Here is a 26,129-nt window from a genome sequence, read left to right on the forward strand (position 1 = left end):
TCCTTAAACAACAATGGGAAAAAGGGGACAACACCACGAAAAAAAAAAAAAAAATTAAAGTACTCTTCAGCATGATATCACTGCAATTAAATTACACATTCTCACCAGAGGGGTCTCTAAATTCCCTCTCTTAAACGTACAGACTATTTGAAAATCCATTATTAATATAAAAGAAAGAGCCAGGTTATGTATAAATCAAGTTCTTTATTTAAATCAACATTAGGCAGTTATGCTATTATATTAATAACAACACCAATAATAATAAAAAAAGAACATAGGAGATCCAGTCAGATCAACTGCCCTTGGCACTGCATGAGCATTTATGGAAACGTACAAAGAGTATGAGGTGCATCTAGTATACGAGGCCCAGAGGCTTGAAAAGGAATTTAAAAAATAATACAAAAAAAAAAAGTAAAAAGATTTTTTCCCCCCATATTGCCTGCAAGTTATCATAATAATCAGCCATGCTGGTGTCACCCCCTTAAGCTCAGTTACACACTGAGAGCTTTACAAACTATAACTTTTTTTTCTGAATAACAAGGAAAGTCGTTTTCAGTTCACTGTAGAGTGAAATTTATACTACACAATTTGTGTAATTTTGACAGCAATAAACTGCAAATGAACAAAACAAATTAAGGTAATAGGGATTTAGAAGTAAAACTTAAAAAAAAATAATAGCAAAACTAATCTCCCATCTCTCTCTTACATCATCTGATCATCTTCTGGAATAGCTGGGAGCTGGAAAGAACTGGCCAATTCCCATTTAAAGGGATTGCTGAGTCAATGCTAAAGCATAGAAAAAAATATATATATTTTAAGAAAAAAAAGGAAAAACAAACTTTAGCCCAGCACACCAAAACCCTGAGCACAAGAACTCATTAAGGACAAGCACTTGACACATGAACAAGGAAAGTGGAGACAGAGAGTGTTAGAAAAAGGGGACTGGAGGACTTGAGCTGTTTCCTGTTGTTCAGAGACCATTTTCTGGTACACACACAGTAGAGAAAAGCAATAACCGTCATTAAGTTTGGTTTGGTGTTTCATTACAGTTTGTATTTGTAACACAGATTAGATGGATAGAGTTTCGTTTCATTTATACCTTTCTTTGTTAGGCAGACAGTGTTATAACACACTCGTTATGTCACAAGAATCCTTTGCAACTTATATCAGTTTGATTTATTACTCATACACAGGTTGTTGATGGTCCTAGCTATGCAATGCACACATGTATTCATCCATTAGATTTGGTGTGAAAGCTTAAATGTACCCTCAGTCATCATCATCACCACCACCATCATCACAGTATTGCAGAGGACCTCAAACAAGAACGACTGACATAAGTTGAAATGAATGCTGGTGACCTGCTGCAGCTGTCTAGTGCCCACTTTCTGCTACTGGTGTGTCAGGACAGTGACTAAGGACCAAAGAAACTGGAGGCTGAACTCTAACATTCACTTTCCATTATCCCTCATACACTACACCCCCAAGTCTTCTCTCTCTAAAAGTGATCACGCAGTTCAGTGGCACGAGAAGCAGAATGCAGGAGGTGGGAAATATGACAACACACGCGGACAGATGCTCTGGATATCCTGTATATGGAATAGTGGGGAGATGGGGGTGCGGTGGGCTGGAGCCGGAGGTTTTGGAGACTGTAACGGAGTTTATCTGACTGTGACGCCAAGCTTCTCCAGCACGCGCATGCCCTTCTCCTGATATTCCTCCCGGGTCAGCCAGAAGTTGTCCTTGTCTTTCATGATGTCGGCCAGCACGGCCCCACCCAGGAACACCATGTGCTTGCGCCGTGGAGGGTCTTCAATCCGGATCTTGAATTTCTACAGGGTGGAAAATAGACATGGCATGAGTGAAATGCAATGGAAAGACAGTTTAATAATAATAAAAAAAAGAACAAACACGCTTCTTCATTTGCGAATAGCCCTCACTGTGGTCTGGTGGAGTCTCAAAGCCTTAGAAATGACTTTTCTAAATTATTTTTTCCAGACTGATAGATGGTAGACTGATAGAGACAGTGTTTTCTCATCGGTTCGAGAATATCTTTAGATCAGGGTGTAATGTGTTGCTTTTTGAGATCTTTTAGCTGTTTCATGTTGTTGAGTGATTCAGGTCTGGTAGTAATAAGGCCTGGTTGTGGCTGGTAAAATTTAACTCATCTTTGCAAAAAATGTGGTTAATCACGGTTAATTAATCAGAGAAAAATTATTTATCCACATAAAGCCAGGTTGGATTGGATAGCTTCTTTCTCTTGATAAATGAAAACAATTTAAAAACTGATTTTTGTATTTATTGCAATCTTGTCTTTGTCTGATATTAAAGTTTGCTAGATAATCTGAAAAATGTAAGTATCTTAAAAAAGCAAAAACAAAAATCTGTAAAGGGCAAATATTTTTCCCAGCACTGTAAATGTATAGCTTACTCCAATTTCACTGGAAAACCAGTGATCACTTTAACGGTCCTTAAATCTACCAACTTAAACTATGAACACTTTGAGAACAGGTGGCATAAGAGAGCCTTAAATAAGTTATCTGAGGATTCAATGGGTTTTTAATTTGCCTTGAGAACAACTTCGGGACAGACATATGTTGCTCAAACATATCAAGTGACCCATCTGTAATTTATCATCCAGAAATAGTGTTCTGACAAGAGGGCAGCCCAGAAGGCTAATGGTCAGATTCTTACTGAGACAGAGAGCAAACAGGCAGTGTGTAGATGCTACCTGGGACAAAGAACTGTCCCCCTGTTTTTGTTTGCACAGTGTGGGTGGATCTCACGTCTTTAATTGCATGTACTTGTTTCCTGCCCTTGTTTCCTTTCCTTGAGTCTTAGCTCTTCCCATGTAGGATGTGAGGTGAAGATGCAAATCATGCAGAACTATTGCAAAAAAAAGACTTCACTTTATTTGCCTCTTAGAAGATCTGATTGGACATCCTAAGTGAATTTCTCTTGTGCTGAAATCAGAAGTTGGACCTTCCAAGATTCAAATAAGCAATTAAACTGCAATGCCCACAAAAGTGAGATTTTATACTCAGAAAGTCAGGAGAGTCTCATCAACCAAAAAAATCCAGGAATACTTGGAGGATGCACCTCTTTTTCTATCTATTCATGTCTCAGTCATCAGTCATTTACATAGTACTGACCAACTTTATTTCTAGAGATGTTTCTATGTTTCGGGTGTGCAAAATATTGTGCAATGCTGTATGTATAATACCATAAAATACATCATTAACTGTTAATGATAATCAGGGACATAAAGTGTGTTGTGTAACATAAAACACTGGTAATTAACTGTCAAAGCAGTTGTGGTAAACAACAGAGCTTTATCTAACAGTTTTTCTATTATGCAAGTGTGAATTATCTTTCTAGAAAGCCTCCTTCCTGCTCGATTCCTCAGAGAACATTTAAAGACATGGTAGGTTCTTAAAATTAGTGGACTTCAATCAGTTTCAGAAATCCAGACTAAAGGCAGCAATTAAGAGACATGAGCTCCATCCTGTCTGTTATCAAAGTGGCTAATCAGTTCCACCTGCTGGTCAGAATAGGTACTTCAACTTCATTCCACTGAGAGCATCAGAAAAATGCTAAATCATTAAATTTACAAGAATCTTCTTGATGTGTGATCCTAATTATATTGTTTACAGCGGTCCCAAAAAAAGCCATTACATAAAAGGATGAGCTGTAATGAAACACTACTATATGCAAGTAAGCTAACCTAATGCTACGTGAGAAAATAAAAAAAAAATCTAATTCAGGTCTCAGAAAGTTTGTCACAGAAAATTGGAACTCCATCATGCAGCACCTACAGATTGAGTATACTCACTGAAAGCTTGTCAACATCGCCTTTAAGCACACGCTCCAGATAGAGCTGCTTGAGTTCCCTCTCCAGCCGAGAGGGGAGGCCAGGGTACATGGTGGAACCCCCTGAGAGAACAATGTGTTTATAGAACTCGGACCTGAGGGAGAAAAGAGGGGGGAAAAGAAATAAACAAACATTCATATCACAAGGGTTTATATGCATACAATAGTGAAAACAATGAGGCCTGTGCTGCTTTTTTAAATAAACATATTTACAAATGTGCTTATGCAATCTTATGCGCAAATGTGGGCACATTTTGGACAAAAAATTGCATTTTTAGTCAGTTTTAGGTAGTCAACACAACCTCTGTAGCTACTCCTTCACAATTCCTTGATTTATATATAATAAAAAATGCAAATAACCTTTAATATACACCTAAAGACTGTACATTTGGATTTGATGAAAATAAGTGTCTTCTATAAAGTATAAAAACCCTTTTAATAAAAACCTAGGGTGCCTATTTTGCAGTACATTTACATAAAATCAAAAGACAATTTATGGAATAGCTCATGTCAAAGGCTGCTTCCTCCCTGGTTTGTTTGATATGGACCTTCAGACTTTTTAGTTTGGTCTGATCAAAAGTAGAAGGTGTGAAAGGGACCACAAACCACTGTTGAGATCAAAGCACCAGAGTTTTTCTCTGTACGGATCTACTGAACCCCGGCCGGTCCTCCTGCAGTGTGAAAGCACTTTTCTAGATGGTTTGGACCAACAGATGAATTACAGGAAGTTGAGAGAATCTTAAACAAAGTAAAATAGAGCTGGTTTTGTACCGGAATCCGACTCCCTTTGCATGCAGGCACGTCACGCAGCAGTATGAACACAATCGCTTAGACTGTGAATTCATTTATTTACTGTAACAGTAGATTAATCCTTATTTATAAACAGAAATAAAAGGAGTCTGAGGATAATTTTTTACACTCATTCTGCTCAGTGGAATGCATGTACAAGAAGGGGAGTCAGATTCTGACAAAGAACTCAAATTCATCACAACACTTGGCAAAGCAACTCGCCGAACTCATAACTAACATTCTACCAACCAATTAATATCAAGTATAGAGAGACTCCACCCACACAGCTGATGATGACAGGATGTACTAAAGTTATTTTAAAGTGTAGTGTGAAACCAAAACTAACCAGACTAAATATATACAATACACAATCTAACAAAGACATAAAACTTGATGCAGGCTCTGGTTTGGAATTTCTAAATGCCAGAGGAAATACATGCCTTCATATAAAGTTTCAGGTTTTCACACCTGCACATTTTCATCTGATTAAATTGAACTTAGGTTTGTTTTAACCCTTGTTACACGTAATTTGGACGGGTGTGAATACAGTAATCATATTCAGATGTGAACAAACACACACTCTAGAGCAGCTTGTTTGTAGTGAAAACTGACCTGAGCTCAATAAGCATCAGGAATACTCTGCATGTTAAAGTTAATCTCTGTTCTGCATGTATATTTTATCCTGGTAAATGGTCAATATAATTACTGTATTTATAAACAAATGCCATCTCTGCTGTTGATCTGCGTTAAACTGCATGAAAATATGCACTAGCCCAAAACTTGCTCCTGCTAGAGACGGGTCTGACCAATGGGTGGAGAGAACGTTCTCACATGGTGTGATCACAAACTGTGCCTCTGATTGAGATCAGAGCAAATTAACTATTTGGTAAACACACATTCAGAAGGATTTTTGGAGACAGAGAGAAATAAAGTGGAGCCTTCTGTTACCTGGTATCAATGTCTGCTGCCTGAATGGTGTTGAAGAGCAGCTCGGCCACTCCCACACCTTCCACATTAATCAAATGGGGCTGGAACAGAGCTTCTGGTGCCTCAAACCTCTCCCCTCCAACCTTAATCACCCTACCATCAGGGAGCTAAAGAGATAAAGACAGAAACAAAAACTGATTTAGATTTTTTTTTTTTAAAAGCCTCTGCTGGACACAAAACACAAAATTTAGATGAAATACATTTCTGATAATATTTAAGCAGAAAATCAATAAAAAGAACAATGCTGTGTCTTGGTTGTAAACCAGTGCTTGAACTGTGTGAGGAGTCAAATACAAACAAGCCGTTAAAAAAAAAAAAAAAAAAACGCATTCAGTTCAGTTGTAATTTTTTTTTCATTTTCTCATTAAGGTGTGACTACTACCTGCTTAAAAAAAGGTACACAAAAAGTGATCAGCTAAAGCAAGGGGGTATAATTAAATAATTAAATCGGATCGATATTAGCCAACAGCCAACTTGTTTTAACTGCCTGGGTGGCTCTGCTGCTGCACAACAAAACCCAAGGTGGATCTGTACCTTCTGAACCAGGACTACCCACCTCGGTGTGTAACTTTAGTTTACATAGGATCTCCGGTGGATTTCGCGTTTTACAGAGACTCTAACACTAGGTCAGTGGATGAAATGCACTTAGCAGGGCATTACACATGCTGTAAACTAACATATGACATTGCAAAGACTGTTATTAGTAAACATTTCTTTATTTTAAAACATTTCTAACTGTTGGCCAATTAGAGGTGATATGTTTGCATGTATGAATAATCAGTTTCTCACCAAAACCTCACTTTAACAGAACTTCTTTAACATGAGCTCTCTTTCACATCCCAAGTGTATATGTTATTTGGCTCAGGACTTTTCTGAAATCTGCCTCAATAATCAAATTCTCTTTTATATTTGGTGAGTAGGAGGTGGGTCAGCGTGGTATCTCCACCCTGGTGGTGATGAGTAGTAGGAAGATGGCGGAGGGGAGCGTGGGTGAATAAAGAGTCCATTGAGGGGTTTCCAGATGCGGAAACACCAAGCGGCCCAGCTGGGAAAGAACTGCGGCCACGCAGGAAATGATGTTACATGCTAGTTAGGTAGCGCAGATGCCACACTGCCCTCCTTGTTTTACTACTTAATGTTCTCGGCTCACTTTTTTCTCCCCCTCATTCCCCTCTTATGGAAAACACACTGGAAAGAAAAGCAAAACCTCCAGAAGAAAATTCTACCCCCGTACTTTATAGTCACAGGAAAAGGAGGGAATGACTGGTCAGCAGCCTCCTCCCTTCACTGAAACCCCATCCCTACATCCCACCGTGTCACTGGTCCTCACGGACAGGAGCCTGTCAGAATGCAGCGAATGAAACTGTGCAGCAGATGCAAGCCTGTGAATTGAGGCATTTCCCAAAGCAAGTTTTTAGCCACTTTTTTTTTAAGCATTTACCATTGGTCAGCCTGGGAAATATAACCATAAATGCTAACCACTCCTCAAGAACACTTCCAGCAAACACAGATCTTCAGCTGCATGTCAGCTTTTTTAACACAACCACTTACATTTGTGTCTTCATCTCCCAGCATTAAAAAAATAGTACATTAGTACATCTTATATACCATTTCCCCTTTAATATTCTCTACTTCAATACATTTTGTGTGGCCTACACACAACTAAAAACTTATAAAAAAAATATTTTTTACAACCACATTCTAACCTCTCTTTAACTCCTTAGAATTAATATTCTGTTTTATGTTACTGCGCCTTTAAGAGTGACGTGTAAATATGTAATATGTTTTGACTGGCCTTATTGTACTGTAACTTTTGAAAAAATAGGAATTCAGACTCATATGTGCATAAATATATTTACATTTAGCAGACACCCTTATCCAGAGCGACTTACAAAATGAGTGATTTGTTTATTAAAAAAATATATATTCATAGATAGTTTGTACAAACTAGAAAGAAAGATATATACATCATGCTTCGATAATGTTTAAACTCCGAAGAGAAAATTGTTAGTTTATAAAAAAGAATTAAAAAGACGAGTCTACAGTCGGAGTTTAAAGACATTGAGTGTCTCTGTTGTTCTGATACCAGGTGGAAGTTCGTTCCACCACAGAGAAGAGTCGTGATGTTTGTTTTCTGTGGGGCTTGAGTGATGGTGGGTCGAGACAAGCCTTATTGGAAGCTCTATGAGCTCTTGGTGCTGATCTGACCTTTGACATCAAGTAAGAAGAAGCTGGTTGTTGGCTTTGTAGGATAGCGTCAGGGGTTTAAAATTTGATGCGGGCAGCAACAGGAAGCCAGTCGAGGGAACACAACAAAGGAGTCACATGACTGAACTTGGTAAGACTGAAGACGAGTCGTACTGCCGCATTCTGAATTAGTTGCAGGGGTTTGGTGGCTCGCAGTGGAAGACAACCAGATGAGAGTTGCAGTAGTCAAGCCTTAAAATGGCAAGAGACTGCACAAGCACCTGAGTGGCTTCCTTACAGAAATGGTCGAAATAAAAATTCAAATTTGTAGATAGTATAGCAAATGTAATTTAAGATGTGATGGATATTTAGTCCATTTATTGGCAAAACAAAACATGTTTAGGTCGTTAATTGGTTTGGCATAGAACAGTCACATGACATGCAATGTGTGCTAGCCAATAGATTAACAAGCTAGCTATGTTAGTAGTAAGAGGCTGAGTAAAGTGGTTGTCCTGTGGTATGCATTTTATACATAACATGGATTAATAGTTAAAACCTTTGACAACAAAGACCCTGAATCAGGGCACTCATTCACAGTGTCGTTGCTAGGACAGCTGTCCTCAACACACTCATTATCCACTCTTTTTTTCCCCATGTCCACCACCTCTCTAGGTCAGGTTACTGCTCACGTGGCTTTTCCTACCATTGCTTTGCTGATGACACCCAGCTCTATCTGTTATTCTCGCCTGATGACCCTTTGATCTCTGCACGGATATCACAGTGCTTTTTAGACATATCCGCATGGATGAAGGAGCATCACTTCCAGCTCTCCTTCACGCACCATGTGGCCTCAGTTGCTCGATCCTGTCGCTTTGTGCTGTATAACATCAGAAAAATGTTACCGTTTCTAACGCAACTGGCCACCCAACTCCTGGTACAAGCAGTGGTCATCTCACGCCTCAACTATTGCAATGCCCTACTAACTGGCCTCCAGGCCTGTGTAGTAAAACCACTCCAGATGATCCAGAACGCAGCAGCGTGCCTGGTCTTAAATCAGCCAAAAAGAGCATATGCCACTTCACTGCTGACTGAGCTCCTTTGGCTACCAGTTGCTGCTCGTATCAAATTCAAAGCTCTTACAATCACCTACAAGGTGATACAGAACAGCTCCTTCCTACCTGCACTCACTCCTGAAGGCTTAAGCCACCTCCCGGCCGCTGCGCTCCTCCAATGAACGCCGCCTCGCTTTACCAAACAAACATTCACACAAAGCAATCCAGACTGTTCTCATGCAGAGTTCCCCAATGGTGGAACAAACTACCTTCCACTACCAGATCAGGAGAATCTCTCGCTATCTTTAAGAAACTCCTGAAGACAGAGCTCTTCAAAGAGCACTTACTCTCCTAACACCTCTAACACACTAACTACTTCTAACCCCATTTTATTCTTTCCCTCATTTCCTTCTTTATCCCATTATTTCCATTTGACCTCCTTTAGGCCTGGCCTAACTTTTAATATATATATATTTTTTCTTCTATTCTACACTATGTACATCATTATTGTTATTATGAGTTGCTTTGGACAGAAGCATCTGCCAAATGTAATGTAATTTAATGTAATGAATCTGGACCATCTACAAGTGAAGCAGCCACTGAGTATAGCAGTAAGTATCTAACACTAGGCTTCACGCACACAGAAACAGAAAACTATAAAGTTGATGGTTGTGCTGTTTTTGGTTTTAAATGGCAAATAATGCCACGTGGCCGCTGTAGTATGTCATGAGGTTGGTTATGTATTACAAGTGTGATTCCTATTGTTGTTAATCAGACCAAACTATTTGGGAATTAAATTGTATCTAGAACTCTAGATCTAGATAATAATTCTGTGACAGGGTTTTTATCAGGGTTAAAAATTGGATTGTACAATCACATAAGTACAATTTGTGCATCAAATAACAACTTATAATGCTCGGTATATACATCAATACACTAATAATATGATGAAGTATTAAGTTTAGAAAAAGTGGCTGAAGCAGTATGTGGACTGACCGTGTAGGACTCCACCAGGACAGTTGTCTCCAGAGCGAGTTTCTGCTCCTGTTCAATATTGTAGCCCACATAGCACAGCTTCTCCTTCATCATGCGTACAGTCTCAAAATCTGCTGAATGGTTGAAGGCATAGCCTCGCAGAAGCAGGAGCTAGAGAACGGCAACAAAAGGAAAACATTATACTAACTGCCAAAATTCATTTATACAAACAATTTAACTATTAATCATGAACTTTATATACACAGCTAAACTGAAACTACTGTCCAATACAATACAAGTTTATAATACATTCAACATCAGGGTTTCCTGAAGCGCTTTAAAGTTAGGGCAGTAGTCTTAAACAACAAATGCCCCCAACTTGACTATGGCCCCCTGAAAAACAATTATTCTGCCGCATCGCCACATGCATATACAGTAAAAGAAGTAGCGGCATCTGTTGGCTAAATATGTTACTGCGCTATCTATCACCTGTTGCTATGCCAACATATATTTTTTTTAATGGAGAAGACACTAATTATCCAGCAAACTGATAGCATACAACAACCGGCAAAGCAAAGGGAATCACCTTTATTAGATATCGAGTTATGTCTCTGCCTGCAATGTCTAATCTGCGAGTGAGATGAGGAAGAGAAAAGCCCTCGTATACTGGGCAGATGTGGGTAACGCCATCGCCTGAATCCACCACAACTCCTGTCAAGAGACCTGTAATCACAACATAAAATGACAATTAAAAAAGATAGAAATAACACCAAAAGAATTGGGTAGCTACAGAAAGATTTTAGTGTACATATACAGCTCTGGAAAAAAAGTAAGATACTACTTTAGTTTCTGAATCAGTTTCTCTGATCTTGCTACTTATAGGTATATATTTGAGTAAAATGAACAATGTTGTTTTATTCTATAAACTACAGACAAAATTCGTCCCAAATTCCAAACAAAAATACTGTTATTTAGAGCATTTATTTGCAGAAAATGAGAAATTGCTGGAATAAAAAAAGATGCAGAGCCTTTAGACTTTTCTTTGCCACTGTATTCACCACAATAATAGGCATCTCTGTGGTGCTCGCTCGTAAGAGGCATGGACCTGTTTTTCTCTGTAAAGCTGCTTTGTGAAACTTCTGTTGTAAAAAACGCTATATAAATTACATTGACTTGAAATTAAATTTAATAAAGTTTTAAGAGTTCAGAAATCAATTTTTGGTGGAATAACCCTGGTTTTCTTGACTCTTGCCATGTACTCCTCCACCAGTCTTACACACTGCTTTTGGATAAGTTTATGCCACTCCTGGTGCAAAAAGTCAAGCAGTTCAGTTTGGTTTGATGGCTTGTGATCATCCATCTTCCTCTTGATTATATTCCAGAGGTTTTCAATTTGGTAAAAACAAAGAAAGTCATCATTTTAAGTGGTCTCTTAATTTTTTCCAGAGCTGTTATTTTTGTATTTAGATGTAAGTTAATTGGCAATCTTTTTTTATATATATGATTTATTTACATACAGTTTCCTGCAGTTTTAAAGGACAATTATTACCTTACCACTCCTAAGTCCTCCCCACATCGCTGACAATGTTCCCAGCACTAGGAGGATGAAGACTAGCACATGCCTCCTCTGATACCTGAGAAATCAGACACTGCTGATGATGCAGCATCACTATGTAGCCAGCGTGCTCTCGGGACAGGCTCTGATGCACCAAGTCCCATTGGGAGTGAAGTGGGGATAGAATGCCATCTACCCACCCAGAGAGAATAAGCCCAATCATGCTCTCTGAGGCTCCAGCTGCAGATGGACTGCACCAAAACCTGGGATTTAAACCAACGATCCCTGGATCACAGTGGCAGCGTGGGAAGTCCACTGCACCTGTAGCCCCCTCTGCATTCCTTTAAGTACGAAAACTTCACAATATAATATTGTGACCATATACAAAATACACAGTGCATCAGTGTGGAGGTTTCAATAACGTACCTTGAGCATACAATGTGAGCACAGCCTGAATAGCAATGTAAACTCCTGAGAACTGGTAGGTCTCAAACATAACCTAAAAAAAACCCCAAAAAGAACAAAACAATATCAGAACATATATCATACATGCATAATAATACAAAAAGTACCATAATATAATATAATATAATATAATATATAATATAATATTAAAAAAAATAAATAAATAATTCTGACTATTCAAATGGTTCATAACCCCTAAATAGGGAAGTACAAGAACTGAAACATCATTTTTGATCTTTTCTAGTGAATACATGGATTTAAAGAAACCACCACACTTAGGCAAGAAGCAGGATCAGCGGTTAAGAGGAACTCTTAACCAATTTTTTTTGCAACATGCAACATTGACACACAACTTCCTCCATGTTATCTGTAAGCAATCCTTTCCATTTGTAGCATGTATATGTGATTTACGTTTTCAGCACTACACACATTTAAATGCAAAATACATATAATTAATAATATTACCAACTTTCAGCAAACATAGGTACTTTTAATGTCATCTTAAATTATCTACATTCATAGTTCTACAATCTAAGGCCTATAACATTTCCATCCACACACAGATAAAAACACTTGCATATGCATGGTAGCCCAGGAGGGAGAAGTAGACATGAAGAGAGAAACATGAACACTCCACAAAGAAGAGAGAAAACATGTTTAATCCCAAATTACGCACTACTCCCTATTGAGTGCCCTATGCAAGTCACTAAATTACAGATTCAAAATATAAACAGAGCATCATATACTGCCTGGTAAACAAAAAAAAAAGGTCACCACCTGGATTTAACTAAGCAAATATTAAGGTAGGTAAAAGCCTCCCATTGGAAAATTCCTGCATGGGTGATTATGTTCCGGCTGGCAACAAGTAATTTAATCCTAACTGATGCAGTTAAACAATGTGTTTGATACATCCTATTAGTTGTGGAAAAGATTTTAATCTGTTTTTAAAACATAATTGGAATGCATCAAGCAGAAAAAATATCTAAGGAGATGAAACTGAAACTACTAAAATTGGGTTGAGAACTGCTCAACACACTATTAAAAAGAGGAAGTACAATGGGGAAACTTTCTTTAAGGAAGAATCCATCAATGGATTTTAATATTTCAAGATGGCAGGATTATTCAGGCTGTGAAACTGTGAAAGAGGGCATGGTTTCAGGAGTTCAGGAAGCATGAGATCATCATTTTCCCATATGGATTGGCCACCAGAGTCCAGACCTTAACTCCACTGAGAATCTTTGTGATGTGGTGGAGAAGATTTTGCGTAACGGTTTGAATCTCCCAAAATCAATGCAAGATTTTTGGGCTAGGCCGTGTATGTTTTAGAACAGTATTTGCATTTATTTGTCAAATCTTAACATTTAGTGTTTTCTGTGTCTAGACACAGATTTATGTAGTTTTATGACTAAGGGCGTTTTCACACCAGCACTATTTGGTCTGGTTAAACGAACTCTGGTCCGTTTGTAACTCTAGTGCGGTTCGATTGAGCAGGTGTGAAAACAGTATTCGCACTCTGGTGCGGATCAAAAGAAACGGACCGAGAGGTGGTGGTCTCAGTTCGTCCCAGACAAACGCTGCTGAGGTTCGCTTGTGGTGAGAACTTGATCTAACTTGAGCTAAACTGCTGATAAGGCGCAGTCTTAACTGATATATTAGCCAGATAATGCTGATTACCACAGCTATGAACAAACACTGTGTCCATGCATGTACAGTCTGTGCTGTGTTCACTACCTGCAGCCGTGCAACTCTGTTTACTATACATCAGGGCTGCACGTCCAAACACTGTGTTTGAAAGCGCAGCGCTTCACTGTTAAAGCAACAGATTCGCGCTGGAACAAAGAATCTTATCCATATCTTTTCTTTTTTCCTATATTCTTATATTTATTTCCATGCCAGACAGCTCTGGCCAATCAGAGGACACAGCCTGCTCGCTTGGTTAATTGGTGCGTTTAAGTTCATGCCTGTGTGAAACCAAATCAAACAGAGGGAGAAATCGCTCCAAGTAAACGAACTCATCAACTGATCCGGACCAGAGAAAGGAACTACAGGTGTAAAAAAAAAAAAAACTGTACATAGTTTACCATAAAGGGAGTCAAATGGTATTTGAGATTCAGCTAGAAACATGCATATGAAAAAATCTGATTCGCTGTTCACAAGATGATAAATTGATATTTTTTTCCCCAAAAAACCTCTGTATTTAGTAAACAAAATTACTAAAACCTATTTTAAATGCAAAAAATAATCCAGATCTGCCTATGTGGGGCCTGCTGGGTGAAATGGTAAAAATATTATACGACGATATTTAAAGACAAAGTTACGATGACTTTTATTCAAAATGTGCATCAATTAGATTTTCTGTAATCAAATGTGCAGTTGGTCAGTTTGTGTGTTTATTAAGCACAGGTAATCCACAATATACTTAAAAATGCGTATAATTTATCACAATAACACATTTATCACATATGATCAAATATTTTCATATTGCCCAGCTCAGTCACAGTCAGTCATCTCTGAGCAGTGGAAAAAACTTGAGGTAGTTATGGCATTTTACAGCTTACTGACTGTTCTTAAAGAACTGATGATGATATTTTATTTATTATAAACCTAATTCTACACATCTCTTTACTCAACATTCTATCAGTCTTAAAATCTAAAGCAAGGCACATACCTCAATGATCTTCTCGCGGTTCTTGGTGGGGTTCATTGGAGGCTCTGTGAGGAGGATCTTGCAGTTGCGCGAGTCGATGTTGAGTTTCTCTGGGCCGAAAGTGTAATCCCACAGGTGCTTCATGTCATCCCAGTTCCGGACAATGCCGTTCTCCATGGGGTAGTTCACCTCCAGCATCGAGCGCAGTTCACTGGCCTCATCCCCTACCATCAGGTCCTACAGGGTCATATATCAGAGGTTACCTTTCATTAACAGTACTGACACCAGAACAGAAAGGTCATTAATAAGGTCACTACAAGGAACAGACCAGAACTCATCCTGCGCCTACAGGATTCTCATGTGACAGCAGAGCTGCCACTATGGACATAGCAAATGCAGCATACCCAGAACAAATGCACATAGCACTGGAGATTCTGCACCACAAATCTGCCCGTATCCTCCACCATACACAACCATGGTGACTTAAGAACCAACAGAGGCTCCACTATGGTTAAGCTTGAGAACAGGCATGGTGCACAAAACCGCTGAGATGAGATGAACAGACGAAAGGACTAGACGCCCCCTCAAAGCCATTTAGCATCGTTAGCAAATCCAGCATGCACAGAAGTCAAACTCTGCATGCATCAAACTCTGTTAGTAATTTTCACACAAACTGAAACCATGACCCAACAGTGGCCATGATCTGAGACTGGCTCTTTTTATAAGAATGTAAATTTTAATAACTAGCATATGCCCTGGTGTGCAGATTTGGGGGGGGGGGGGGGGGGGGGGGGATATATATAATAATAATAATAATAATAATAATAATAATAATAATAATAGTAACAGAAAATAATAGAACATTTAACAGAATATGACAGATTTACAGACTAGAAACCTTTTAGGGATCTAATTTCTGGAAAGAGAGGTAGGTATGATATGATGTGTGCATTAAATCTGTAGGTTATTCTGAACCTGTGTTATGAAGCCTAGAACAGCAGGTTGGACAAGATGCTAACAGCCTTGTTAAAGCCCTGATGCTAACAAACCTAGCAGCAGGAGGCCTTGGCAGTGCTGAAGCAGGTTAGTTGCAATGCTAACTGTTTTCGGAGACTATTTACTCAATGAAAGTTGTTGCCCTGTGTTCAATTATTGGTTTATATTAAGGAAGCTCTTTCTACAGGCCATATAGAGTGCTGTGAGAAAGTATTTGCCTCCTTCAGATTTACTTTGCTTTTTTATCATACTTACATTTTTCTAATTAACAAACATATTTTAATTTTCGATTAAATATAAAAAGCAGTTTTTGTATGAAAATTATTTGCACCCTAAACCTAATAACTTGGTTGGGACACCCATGGCATCAACAACTGCAATCAAGCTTTACTGATAACTGGCAACACGTCTTTCACATCTCTGTGGAGGAATTTGGGCCCACTCTTTTTACAGAATTGTTTTAATTCAGCCACAACGAACCACCTGTTTAAGATCTTGCCGCAGCATCTTATTTGAACTTTGACCATATCTGTTAAGCCCTATCTGTACGGCATTAGTTTCTCAGGGGGTCTTGGGGTAATTTTCTCTTTTAAGGGGGGGGTCCTGTGTGATTTTATTCCCGTCCAGAACGACCATGTATGTAAAAATTACAGGCGGAATGACCTACTCTGGTAATCTTAGTCACTTCAGAACACACATCTATTTAATAAAATAGCTATTTGTCCACTGCCACGCACCACAATTACACTTTGGGTGCACGTTTCCACCAAAAATTCATGTAAACACACTGAACGTGATGTCGTGAACGAGAACCCCCCAAAAAACTGACATTATTTTAGGGCCACACTGCTCACCCCTACTTGAATGTGTGGCGTTTTCTGAACATGTTTTCAAGGCCTGTGGTCAGGCTAGAAAAATGACAGACTTCCTTTAAAAATGAAGGCTGACTCCACAGCAGTGGGTACCAGTCAGAAGTTTGGACACACCTTTTCTCATTCAATGTATAGATTTTTTTTTTTTCTTTTTAAGATTTTTTTTTTTACATTGTAAATTGGGTACTTCAAATCATTAAAGCTATACAGGAACACATGCATTAGATACTTCAAAGTAGCCACATTTAGCTTCTAGGATAGATCTGTACATTCTTGGTATTTTAATCTCAGTGTCTTCATGAGGTAGAGTAAACTGGAGTCGTTTTTTCAGCATCATAAAGGAGATAAACAATAGTTTTTACTATTAGTGTTTACTACGTAATCCCATGTGTCCCTTAATTGTTTTAATATATTTAATATTAATCTACAATGTAGAAAATAACTTAAATAAAGAAAAACATTCAATGAGAAGGTGTATCAAAACTTTTGACTGGTAATGTAGGTCTAACTTTAAGCAATTTCATTTGGAACACAAGCCCTACCAGGCCTGTAAACAGCTGTGGAAACCCAGAACCATATATAAAAAGAACTCAGTCCTGTACGACACTCTGCAGGACTGTGTCCAATAATCCACGCAGTACGGCGTACGGACAGATTCATCTTAAAAAGCTGGCGTGCACAAGCACTGTGTGTGCTTTGGCACTGAAGAAGCGTCAGTCGGGCAGCACCATGTGGTTTCAATAATAGCCTGCTTAAAATTCATTTGTCTGACTAGCTTCCTGGGTACTGCACAGTCATATCCGAAGTACAGGCTTCTACTGCGCTGTAAAAGGAGGTCTTTAAATATTATAGTTATTCTAATCCCATACTGTGGAATTATGTCCTAACACACTGAGAATAGCAATTATATAGTTATTCAGCTGCACATGCCTAATTCATTAAGCTCCTATGGCAGCAATTCTGAATATCTGACTCACTATCACACTAGCCAAGCCTTCACTGATTACCCATCAGCGGAGAAGACAGCAGAAACAGTGACATTCAGTCGTGCAAAAGGCAGACATTTAAATAGCTTCTTCCATCTTGAGGCCGACTTCTGCTAAAGCTATTTCAGAACACCGAAGAGGAACTTAGGCTGTGAGGTTTGGTGTGACTTTGAAGCACTGCCATGTTCTGTGAAAGGCATTTGCAACTTTGCAGCTTTAAAAGTCCGGCCGCAATTTTACGGAAGATTTACTTTTGTTAATAAGCAGATATAAAAACCTAAATAGGGAGATTTCTGGATGAGAGAACTAAGAGAAAAACTAAAATGTTAGGAACACTCACTGCAAAACCAGCAAAACATACCAACAGAAAAGCTAAAGTAAAATCAAGGAATACATAAGCAAATGTGTTATTCAAGTGAGACAAACTATAAAAATACAGTTTTCTAGTTTGGGTACAGTGCATGGCAATCATACTTTTCTTGACAGGCGATCAGTGCAAACGCACACACTCTGCACTTACCATCTTTTTGTTATTCTACTTCAACAGGTGAAGAAAAGAGAGGGGGAGTGTAAAGAGAAAAGATCAGGCGGTCAAAAGATCAAGGTCAGCAGGGACAGTGAAAAGACTGATTTGTAAAAGAACATTGAAAGGATCTTCAATAGGGTCAGTGTTTATCTTACAAACCAGCAAATAATTTATAAAATAAAATTGGATAAACATTCCAATAAAACATCATCATAAAAGTATTAAAGCTGCCCTAGAATGAAAAACTCTGTTTGCTTGGCACAGCTAAATAATAAGAATATGGTTGGGTGGTATTCGCTTTTTTCATATAGTCATACCACAATATACAATATTACTGGGGGCTGCGCAAGTCCTGTGTTCATGTGGCAACAGGACAATCAAATTCTGGATTATTTTTAAACTGAAAAATAATCAAACACAAGTTTCAGTTTACTGACTAAGTGAAGACAACACAGTGCAAACATTTTTAAATCAGTCATACAGTAAATGTTCAACCTTCAGTCTGACAATATTTTATTTTTTTTAGCACAGCTAATCTGAGGTTTTCGCTCAACTAGCACAATCGCTAACATTCTGTTCACCACAGAACACACTCCAATCTGTCTCACTAAAACTTCCTGTGGTGTTTGTTCTGAAAGTCACTTGCTAAGCTATCCTCTAAAAAACAGTATGCAGAGTATCAGAGAGCTCAGTACAGCTAATTCTAACTAACCTGAGTACTGATGATCAAAACTAGCGCCCAAACTAAATCAGGGTCAAAACACACATTTAAAAGATAAAGCTTTTAACTTGTGTACACAGTTGAGTGAATGATTAAAGGAGTGTTTTGAGACACACCTTGCAGATTGTGCAGACTCTTGCGTCCAAGTTTATTGGCTTTGCCTTCGATTTAAACAGAGTACATTGCTAAACTTATAACGAGGATGACCCTGTGTATTCCCCCCCCCCCCTTTTTTTTTTGGCAAGAAACATCAAATTTGCCAAAGAGCCCCCTTATGGTGTTGCCATTTTACATGCAATTTGGCATGTTAGACACGTCGTACAGTATACATACACAATACCATTCTTGTTTGGAGACACCGTTAAAGTGTAGAGTGACATAAATGTATTATTTCATACCATCCAAACCTAAATAGTTTCAACCCATGAAACATTGTGATTTCTTCATTCAAAAGAAGAACAAACAAAAAAAGAGAATGTAAACCCAATGTTAAATTACTAACTCACTGACTTTTTAGCATCTGCTCTCTCAAGAAATGTACAGCTTTTCTTGGGTACCAGTGGCTGCAGAAGGGGAGAACAGAAAGTGGGTGCTAGGCTAAAAGCTAATCTAACAGCCTGACTATAGTATCAACAGATACATAAATGCATAATGCACAGACAAGGAGGCCAGCAACATTCTCAAGTAACACTATAGTACATACCAAAAATAAGCTATGCTACATTATGCTATGCAGTGACAAACAAATCAAACACAACAGAGCTTAGCTCAGCTCAGCAGTTTCTCTCACAAGGCCAAAAAAATAAATTGGTGTTTTATTCTTATATCATCATGATCACGATATCCGCTCCTACACACAACTGTACCAACTGCCCATGTCTGTAGTGAGGCCATATATCTACGGCTAAGTTCACACTGGAGGAAAATCTAGCCAAAATCTGACCATTTTTATCATATGTGACGGATGTGTCACATGTTGCAGTGTGAATAACAAAAAAAAGACACACACACTGAATCTGATATTTTAAATTTTGAAATGGATCCAATTTTAAAATATCTAATACATATCTGATTCGCTGCAATGTGACTCACATACTGAAGAAGTGGCCAAATAACAAGCCCCTTTTACAGAGATCTCAAACACATTCTCAGTGTTAACCCCAGCTGTCGGCCACCGGAACTGTGATGCTGTAGAAAATGAAACCGAAACTTTACATGAAGCATTGTTCTTTTGCGCATTCATGTCAGTTGTGGCGGGCTAACTGTTCAGACATATGACTGATAAACTGTTAAAATAAAAAAAATTGAGACACACTGCAACCCACAGTTTGAAAACCAGCAAAGCTGCTGGCTGATGACCTCACTGAACCCATGTCCACAATCAGAACTGCCAATGTTTCACTCTTTCGGCCAATCTGTGTTGCGGTTCTTGTGCTGTAAATAAGTGCACTCACATTGGATTTACAATTTTTCAAAGAGAAAGTAGTGCAGCAGCACATTTCTATACATTTTTAGCCTTGTAGATACCCATGTGTGCTGGAAAACGTCAAAGAGTTATCCGGGTAGAATGTCTGCTGTGTTGTGGGGAACATCTGGAACTCACCTTAATCTCAATGTTGCCAACTTTAGCTGTTGAGCGAATGATAGGCCTGCCCACCAGAGCAGGGAAGATGTGCTCTGGAAAGTTGGAACCTGCATAGCCACACTTCACAAACTACACATAAAGACAGAGACAGAAAAAAAAGACTTAGAAAAACAATAGAAACAGTCAGTGTGAACTGCTTAAATAAACACATGGTGGGGGAGAATCATGTTTTTTTTGTTTTTTTTTAAAGCTTTGTTTATTGAGTTTTTTAAAGTACTTGGCATTTACAACATAGATATATTCATAACTTGCACAGTACAAATGCACAACTATACATCAAGAATTAGTGATAAACTGGGGAGAATCATGTTAAGCCTATGTTTACTGCATGAAAGTGTGCCAATTATCCTTTTGTAAAAAAAAGGAGAAATATTATTTTTAAAACATAATAAGATCCATGATCTTTATAAATAATAATACCCACAGGGGCTAATACACGGTCCTTTAAAAAGAAAGGTTCACATGGGCCATTGTAATGATTAGAACATTTAGATGCTTATACTGTCTGTTCATTTTTAAAAAAGGAAAACCAGATATTAAATGCTAAAGTAATCTGTAGTAGCGGTGGGCGATATGGCCCTAAAATATAATCACGATATTTCACAGCATTTTTGCGATGACGATACTCTTGACGATATGACAAATTACTACTGCTACTGCAATGAAAAGAATATCAATATTATCAGATTCATTACAGTAGTCAATGAACCAGAATGTCATGATATTAATAATGCATTCCAAATATCTCCATATATCCAGGATTAAAGCTAAATGAATGATACTGTCTCTAGTAGATATAAAATGGGAAATTAGAACAGTGTGAATTTTATTTTGCTAAAACATCAAATAAAAGTAGTACCCTGATGTGATAATTAGAGGTGGGTGATATGGCACGATATTTCAGGGTATAATATTCTTCAAAATATTAAAAAATGTTGGTGATATTATTGGGTACGATTTGATATGGCACACCCCTGTAGCACCTCTAGAAATGTTATCATACATATGCCACATACGCAGTGACATTCTTTCAAATTGAATTAAATTTGCAAAAATAAGAGTACATATATGTATTTATGTTACTGCTTTTTGTAAAGGTGTCAAAAGTATTCACATTCCTTACTCAGGTAGAATACATAGATCGGTAGTATATAGGGTTTAAAAACACTTCTATAGAAGTTTTACTCAGGTAAATGTATAAAAGTACTGGTTCAAAATTACTTAAAGTATAAAAGTAAAGGTAATGTAAGAAAAAACACACCTTTAAGGCAAAAAGTAAAGTATAGATAAATTTCTACTTAAGTAAGGTAACAAAGTATTTGTACTTCATTGCTTGAAAAAAATCTGCTATACTTGAAAATGTTTTAAAGCTTGTACATTCACTGGAATGTTTAACTGGAACGCAGTCAACTGGGGTGACATCATTCAGGTAAATGGAACGCAGCATGATTCTCTACTCCCGGATCACTTATTTTTTTTTTTTTGGAGCAGCAGCACAGCGAACATAGCAGCAACTGTTATACCCAGCGTTGGGACAACTGCCATATTTAGTGTTGAAGCAGCAGTATCGTATACAGTTAAAGGGATATGAGGTGAAGTGTGTCCCAGTTCTGCTCTAAACTCTGCAACAACTTGAAGCACTTACACCCATTTTACACACCTTTCGACAACTTATAAAAAAAGTGTAACTTCAAGGAGGGCTTTAGGAATGGGGTGGGAATTAAGGCCATACTGTACTCCAAATGGCTGCCCAGATCAGCAAATATTTTATGAGCGCTTTAGAAGTGTTTCAAGATTTATTTTAAACAAGCTTCTTTTTGAAAATGTGGCCTGAATCCTTATCTAATGGTACTGTAAGTTTTTTTTCCCATGTGTTTCTCAAGCACCAGCACTTTTGACCACTCAATATCGATTCTAAACTGCACATTCTGCATTAAGTACAGCAGCCTTTTTCTGGAGTGCAGCAAAAGCTCCCAGCTGAACACAAAAGCTATAGTAAATCTTTGGATCTTTTTAATCTTGACTGGGATGTCTGGACTTCAGCGACAAAGCGGGCTACCTTACATGGTCATTTGACTTAGGTCATACATATCAAGTGTACTGTGCAGTGTGGCTTTTAAAGCTGATCTCACTTCCTCCTGATATATCGGCTGATAACCGCCTCCGCTACTCCTCCACTGCACTTCCTCTCAGAGTCTGTGTTTTACGATGAGAAGAGGTCGAGAAGAACTGCAGGCTGTAGTGCATCGACTGCTAGTTTCACACTACTTAAATGTATGTCTCAGCTCACTGTTTAAGTAGTCCATATTGAACAGCTGTGAAAAATGGAGCGCCAATTCAACTTTTCAACATTAGGGTGTTAAACACCATCATGAGCTGAGATAGACTTATTTAACCCACAAAAGAACCAGATACTAACAGGGGGAAAAAACACATTGCACCTGGTGCTAACCACATAGTAGCTGCCTTAAACATTTTATAGGTGCCCCGCTCTGCTACTCCACCACACATCAATATTAATATTCTATTGTATGCAATAATATCACCAACATTTTATTGATATTGTTATAAATGATATTATACCTTAAAATATCGTGCCATGATAGCATCCACCCCTAATTATCACATCAGGGTACTACTTTTTTATCTTCGGTTTTTAGCAAAATAAAAAAAAAAAAAAAAATCACACTGTTCTCATTATATATCTACTAGAGAAAGATTATATATGTCCAGTATCATTTATTTTATTATTTTATGCTTTATTAGCATCATGGCATTCTAGATCATTTACTTCTGTTACAAATATGATATATTTTTTTTTTGTATCTCAGTTAGGGGTGTGCTATATTATATCATATGCAATAATAAAAAATCATTTTCATTTTGTTACAGTAGTGTATTGTTGAAATATTTTTTTTTTAATTCAGTGTTTTGTAATATCGCCAAAAGTATTGTTATCGAGAAAATACCATGAAATATCGCCCACCTCTAATTAATATACACCATGATCAGAGATGTATAAGTCCCAGAAACCAAGACTTGAGTAAACTTACAAGTGCTGACTACAGTACAAATGTCTGACCGTGACACAAAAGCTTTAAAAAGGTTTTAATCATTTGATCATAAAAAAATCTCTTTCTGATAGTTCACTATTACTTTGACATTCCTTACAGCATCTGTCACTGACGTTCATTAAAGGGACAACATAAATTACATACATTTTCAAAGGCTTTAATATTGCTTGTATTGATATTAGCATAAGATAGTACAGACAATAAGACATATATTGTAAAATAGATTTTTGCCACATCATCTAGACCTACTATAACCCACAAAGTATTGTTTATTAGCTGATGTGCTGGATCAGGTGTGTTAAGAACAGGGTCGAGAGGACAACATGGGACAGACACACCTACTCACTTCATAGAACTATAACAGCTCTAGCAGCTATGGTGAAGGTTGCTGGCTAAGGAAGTAGCGACATCAATGTGCATAACGTTACCTATGAGTAACAGTCTGCTTTAGTGAACTATATGTAGGGCGTTGTTTGTGTCTGTAGACGATTAGTATGTATTTTCACTATTACAGATTAAACCTGGCAACCTAGTTACCAAGCTTTCCCTATATTGTATCTTAACAGAAACCTAGCTAGCTAGATTGCATACTAACTACCTAGCTGACCTACCTAACCTAGCTGGCTATGAAAAGTAGCTAGGTGCTTGCTAGCTGTGGAAATGGGCTCAGCTGTTTTTTAACTAGCTTGCTAGCTAGATTTGTCTCCCCTCCATTAAACACTTTCCCATTTAAAAATGCTGTTTTCCTTTGCCCTGCTCAGCTCTAAAACTGAGTCACCATTTCTAGCTAGCTACTAACGCTACTAGCTACATTTCTCTCCTAAACTGGGTGGAGGAAGTAGACGCTAAGCTAGCTCAGCTCCTACCGGGGAGTTATCCTACAAATGTTGAGCTAAAACAATAAATTAGACTAGAAAACTAGCAAACAGCGTGAAAAGACACAGCTCCGCGGCTCTACCACACGCATAACTCGTGGGCTTTACACAATAAGATAAATTCAGTGTTTATCAGCACACCGTTCTCAGTCTCTTCCTCTAGTCTACCCGCTTAGCTTAGCTGCGCTCTGACAGCAGCCTCACTAGCGCTAGCTGCTAACTTCCTGTCAGTCTCTGCTCATTACCGCTGTTTTTTTTTCCTCTGACAAAAAACACAAGAACAGTCAGAAATCTGTGTGAGATTGCAGGTTTGCAGACCTACCCCGGTTCCGTTATCGCACACCACCACTTTCCTTCCCTGGCTGTCCATTTTTCCAAACCCAGCAGCCGACAGACCTGCTCAACTTTCTCACTCAACCGAGCCCAACCTGAACAGCGGGGTTTAACTTCCTGTAGAGCAGAGCCGCCGACAAACCCATCAGCGAAGCGCGTCCCCTGAAGCAGCCCTCACTCAGTCACACACTGATACATCACATACACATCACATATCACAGTCATTCTAATAAAATTAATCAATATTAAGAGAAAATAAACTTTCTTAATTTAACTCTTTCAGACCTGAATTATGTTCCAGTTATGGAGTTCTGGAATTCTGTAATGTGTAAATAAGACACTACTATCCTAATATAAAATTTATATTAAAATAAAATCAATTTTTCTTGTTCTTTGTGAAATACAATAAGTCTCTCTGAGTTGTATATTCATGCTGCACATGAAACCTCAACCTCCATTGTCTGCAGTAGCTAGTACAAAATATATTCAGAAAAACAGGTCGATCAGGAAAAGCACCCGTGTCTACATCAACTTGTGAATTAGTATTCATGGCCCCGCCCACCTTGGCTCTCGAGGTGACTCTACAGAGACTTTAAAGACCTATCCGGACAGGATTTGTTTCTCAGGGAGACGTCTGTAAGAAGTTTCACAATTCTACTCAGTGATAAAACTCTTGCATCCAGACTGCAAACTCAGAGATGTACATCCAGACGGAACTAAAATTACCAGAGGACCACAGAGTTCAGTGAAAAACAGTAGGTAATTCAGCCTGTAATTTTCTCAGAGGACGTATGAGAATAACACATATATGGTAATTCCGGACAGGAATAAAATCACAGAGGACCACCCCATAAAAGAGAAAAGTACTCGTCCGGATAGAGCTAGATTAGTGGCTGAACTGCACATAGCAGGGCATTACATATGTTGTAAAGTAACATATGACACTGCATAGACTGTTATTAATGTAAAAATGTCTTAATTTAAAAATGTTTCTAACTCTTGTTCATGAATCAGAGGTGATATGTTTGCATGCATGTATATGAGCAAGAAACGAAATCCTACCTTTAAAATAAGAAACACGATGTCCATTGACGCAGGGTCTGAAAGAGTTAATAAATCATTTCCCCAAATCGAATAAACTGTTCCCTCTAAAGATGTAGTTAGTTAAACTAAAGATCTAGCTACTTAGATTCTGGTTGAGAATTAGCATTTAATATGTTTTCAAAATTAGAGCATTCTAAAATACAGCACTTTCAGATGATGTTCCCAAAAGGCTTGCAATGCTAGCGATAGGGGCATAGCTTTGAGCAAATTACTAACCCAGCAGCACAGAGTTACCCCAGAACCAGCTTTAAACGCTGTAACACATTTGACCATTTACTTTGTTTATTTCTTTATTATGCAGTGAAATAAATTAGAGATGTTTGGTGTTTCTGGCTCATTAGTACATAAAGTCACATTAAGATTTATGTTAAGATAGGGTTCACTGGTAAAAAGCTGTATCACTCAGCTCTTCTCAGCCAGGGCAGATAGTTAACTGATTATGTGGGTCAGGTGTGCTGTAATTAGTAATA

The 26,129-nt window shown here is 38.2% G+C and overlaps 2 protein-coding genes across 2 annotated transcripts in view; one reads left to right on the forward strand and one right to left on the reverse strand.

Moving 5' to 3' along the window:
- Window positions 1-26,129, forward strand: part of phf10 (PHD finger protein 10) — a 297,697-nt gene that overhangs the window by 256,975 nt on the left and 14,593 nt on the right. The gene's annotated exons all lie outside the window — the stretch shown is intronic.
- On the reverse strand, window positions 185-24,685 carry actr2b (actin related protein 2b). Its single transcript, XM_007247354.4, has 9 exons — window positions 24,545-24,685; window positions 20,232-20,342; window positions 14,549-14,764; window positions 11,842-11,914; window positions 10,447-10,583; window positions 9,882-10,031; window positions 5,608-5,753; window positions 3,833-3,965; window positions 185-1,832 (listed from the first exon to the last, which is right to left on the reverse strand). Exons 1-9 carry the CDS (start codon window positions 24,590-24,592, stop codon window positions 1,662-1,664), a joined length of 1,185 nt encoding a protein of 394 aa, XP_007247416.1. The 5' UTR covers window positions 24,593-24,685; the 3' UTR covers window positions 185-1,661.

Source organism: Astyanax mexicanus, chromosome 7 (assembly GCF_023375975.1).
Source record: "Astyanax mexicanus isolate ESR-SI-001 chromosome 7, AstMex3_surface, whole genome shotgun sequence".
Classification (NCBI taxonomy): Eukaryota; Metazoa; Chordata; class Actinopteri; order Characiformes; family Acestrorhamphidae; genus Astyanax; species Astyanax mexicanus.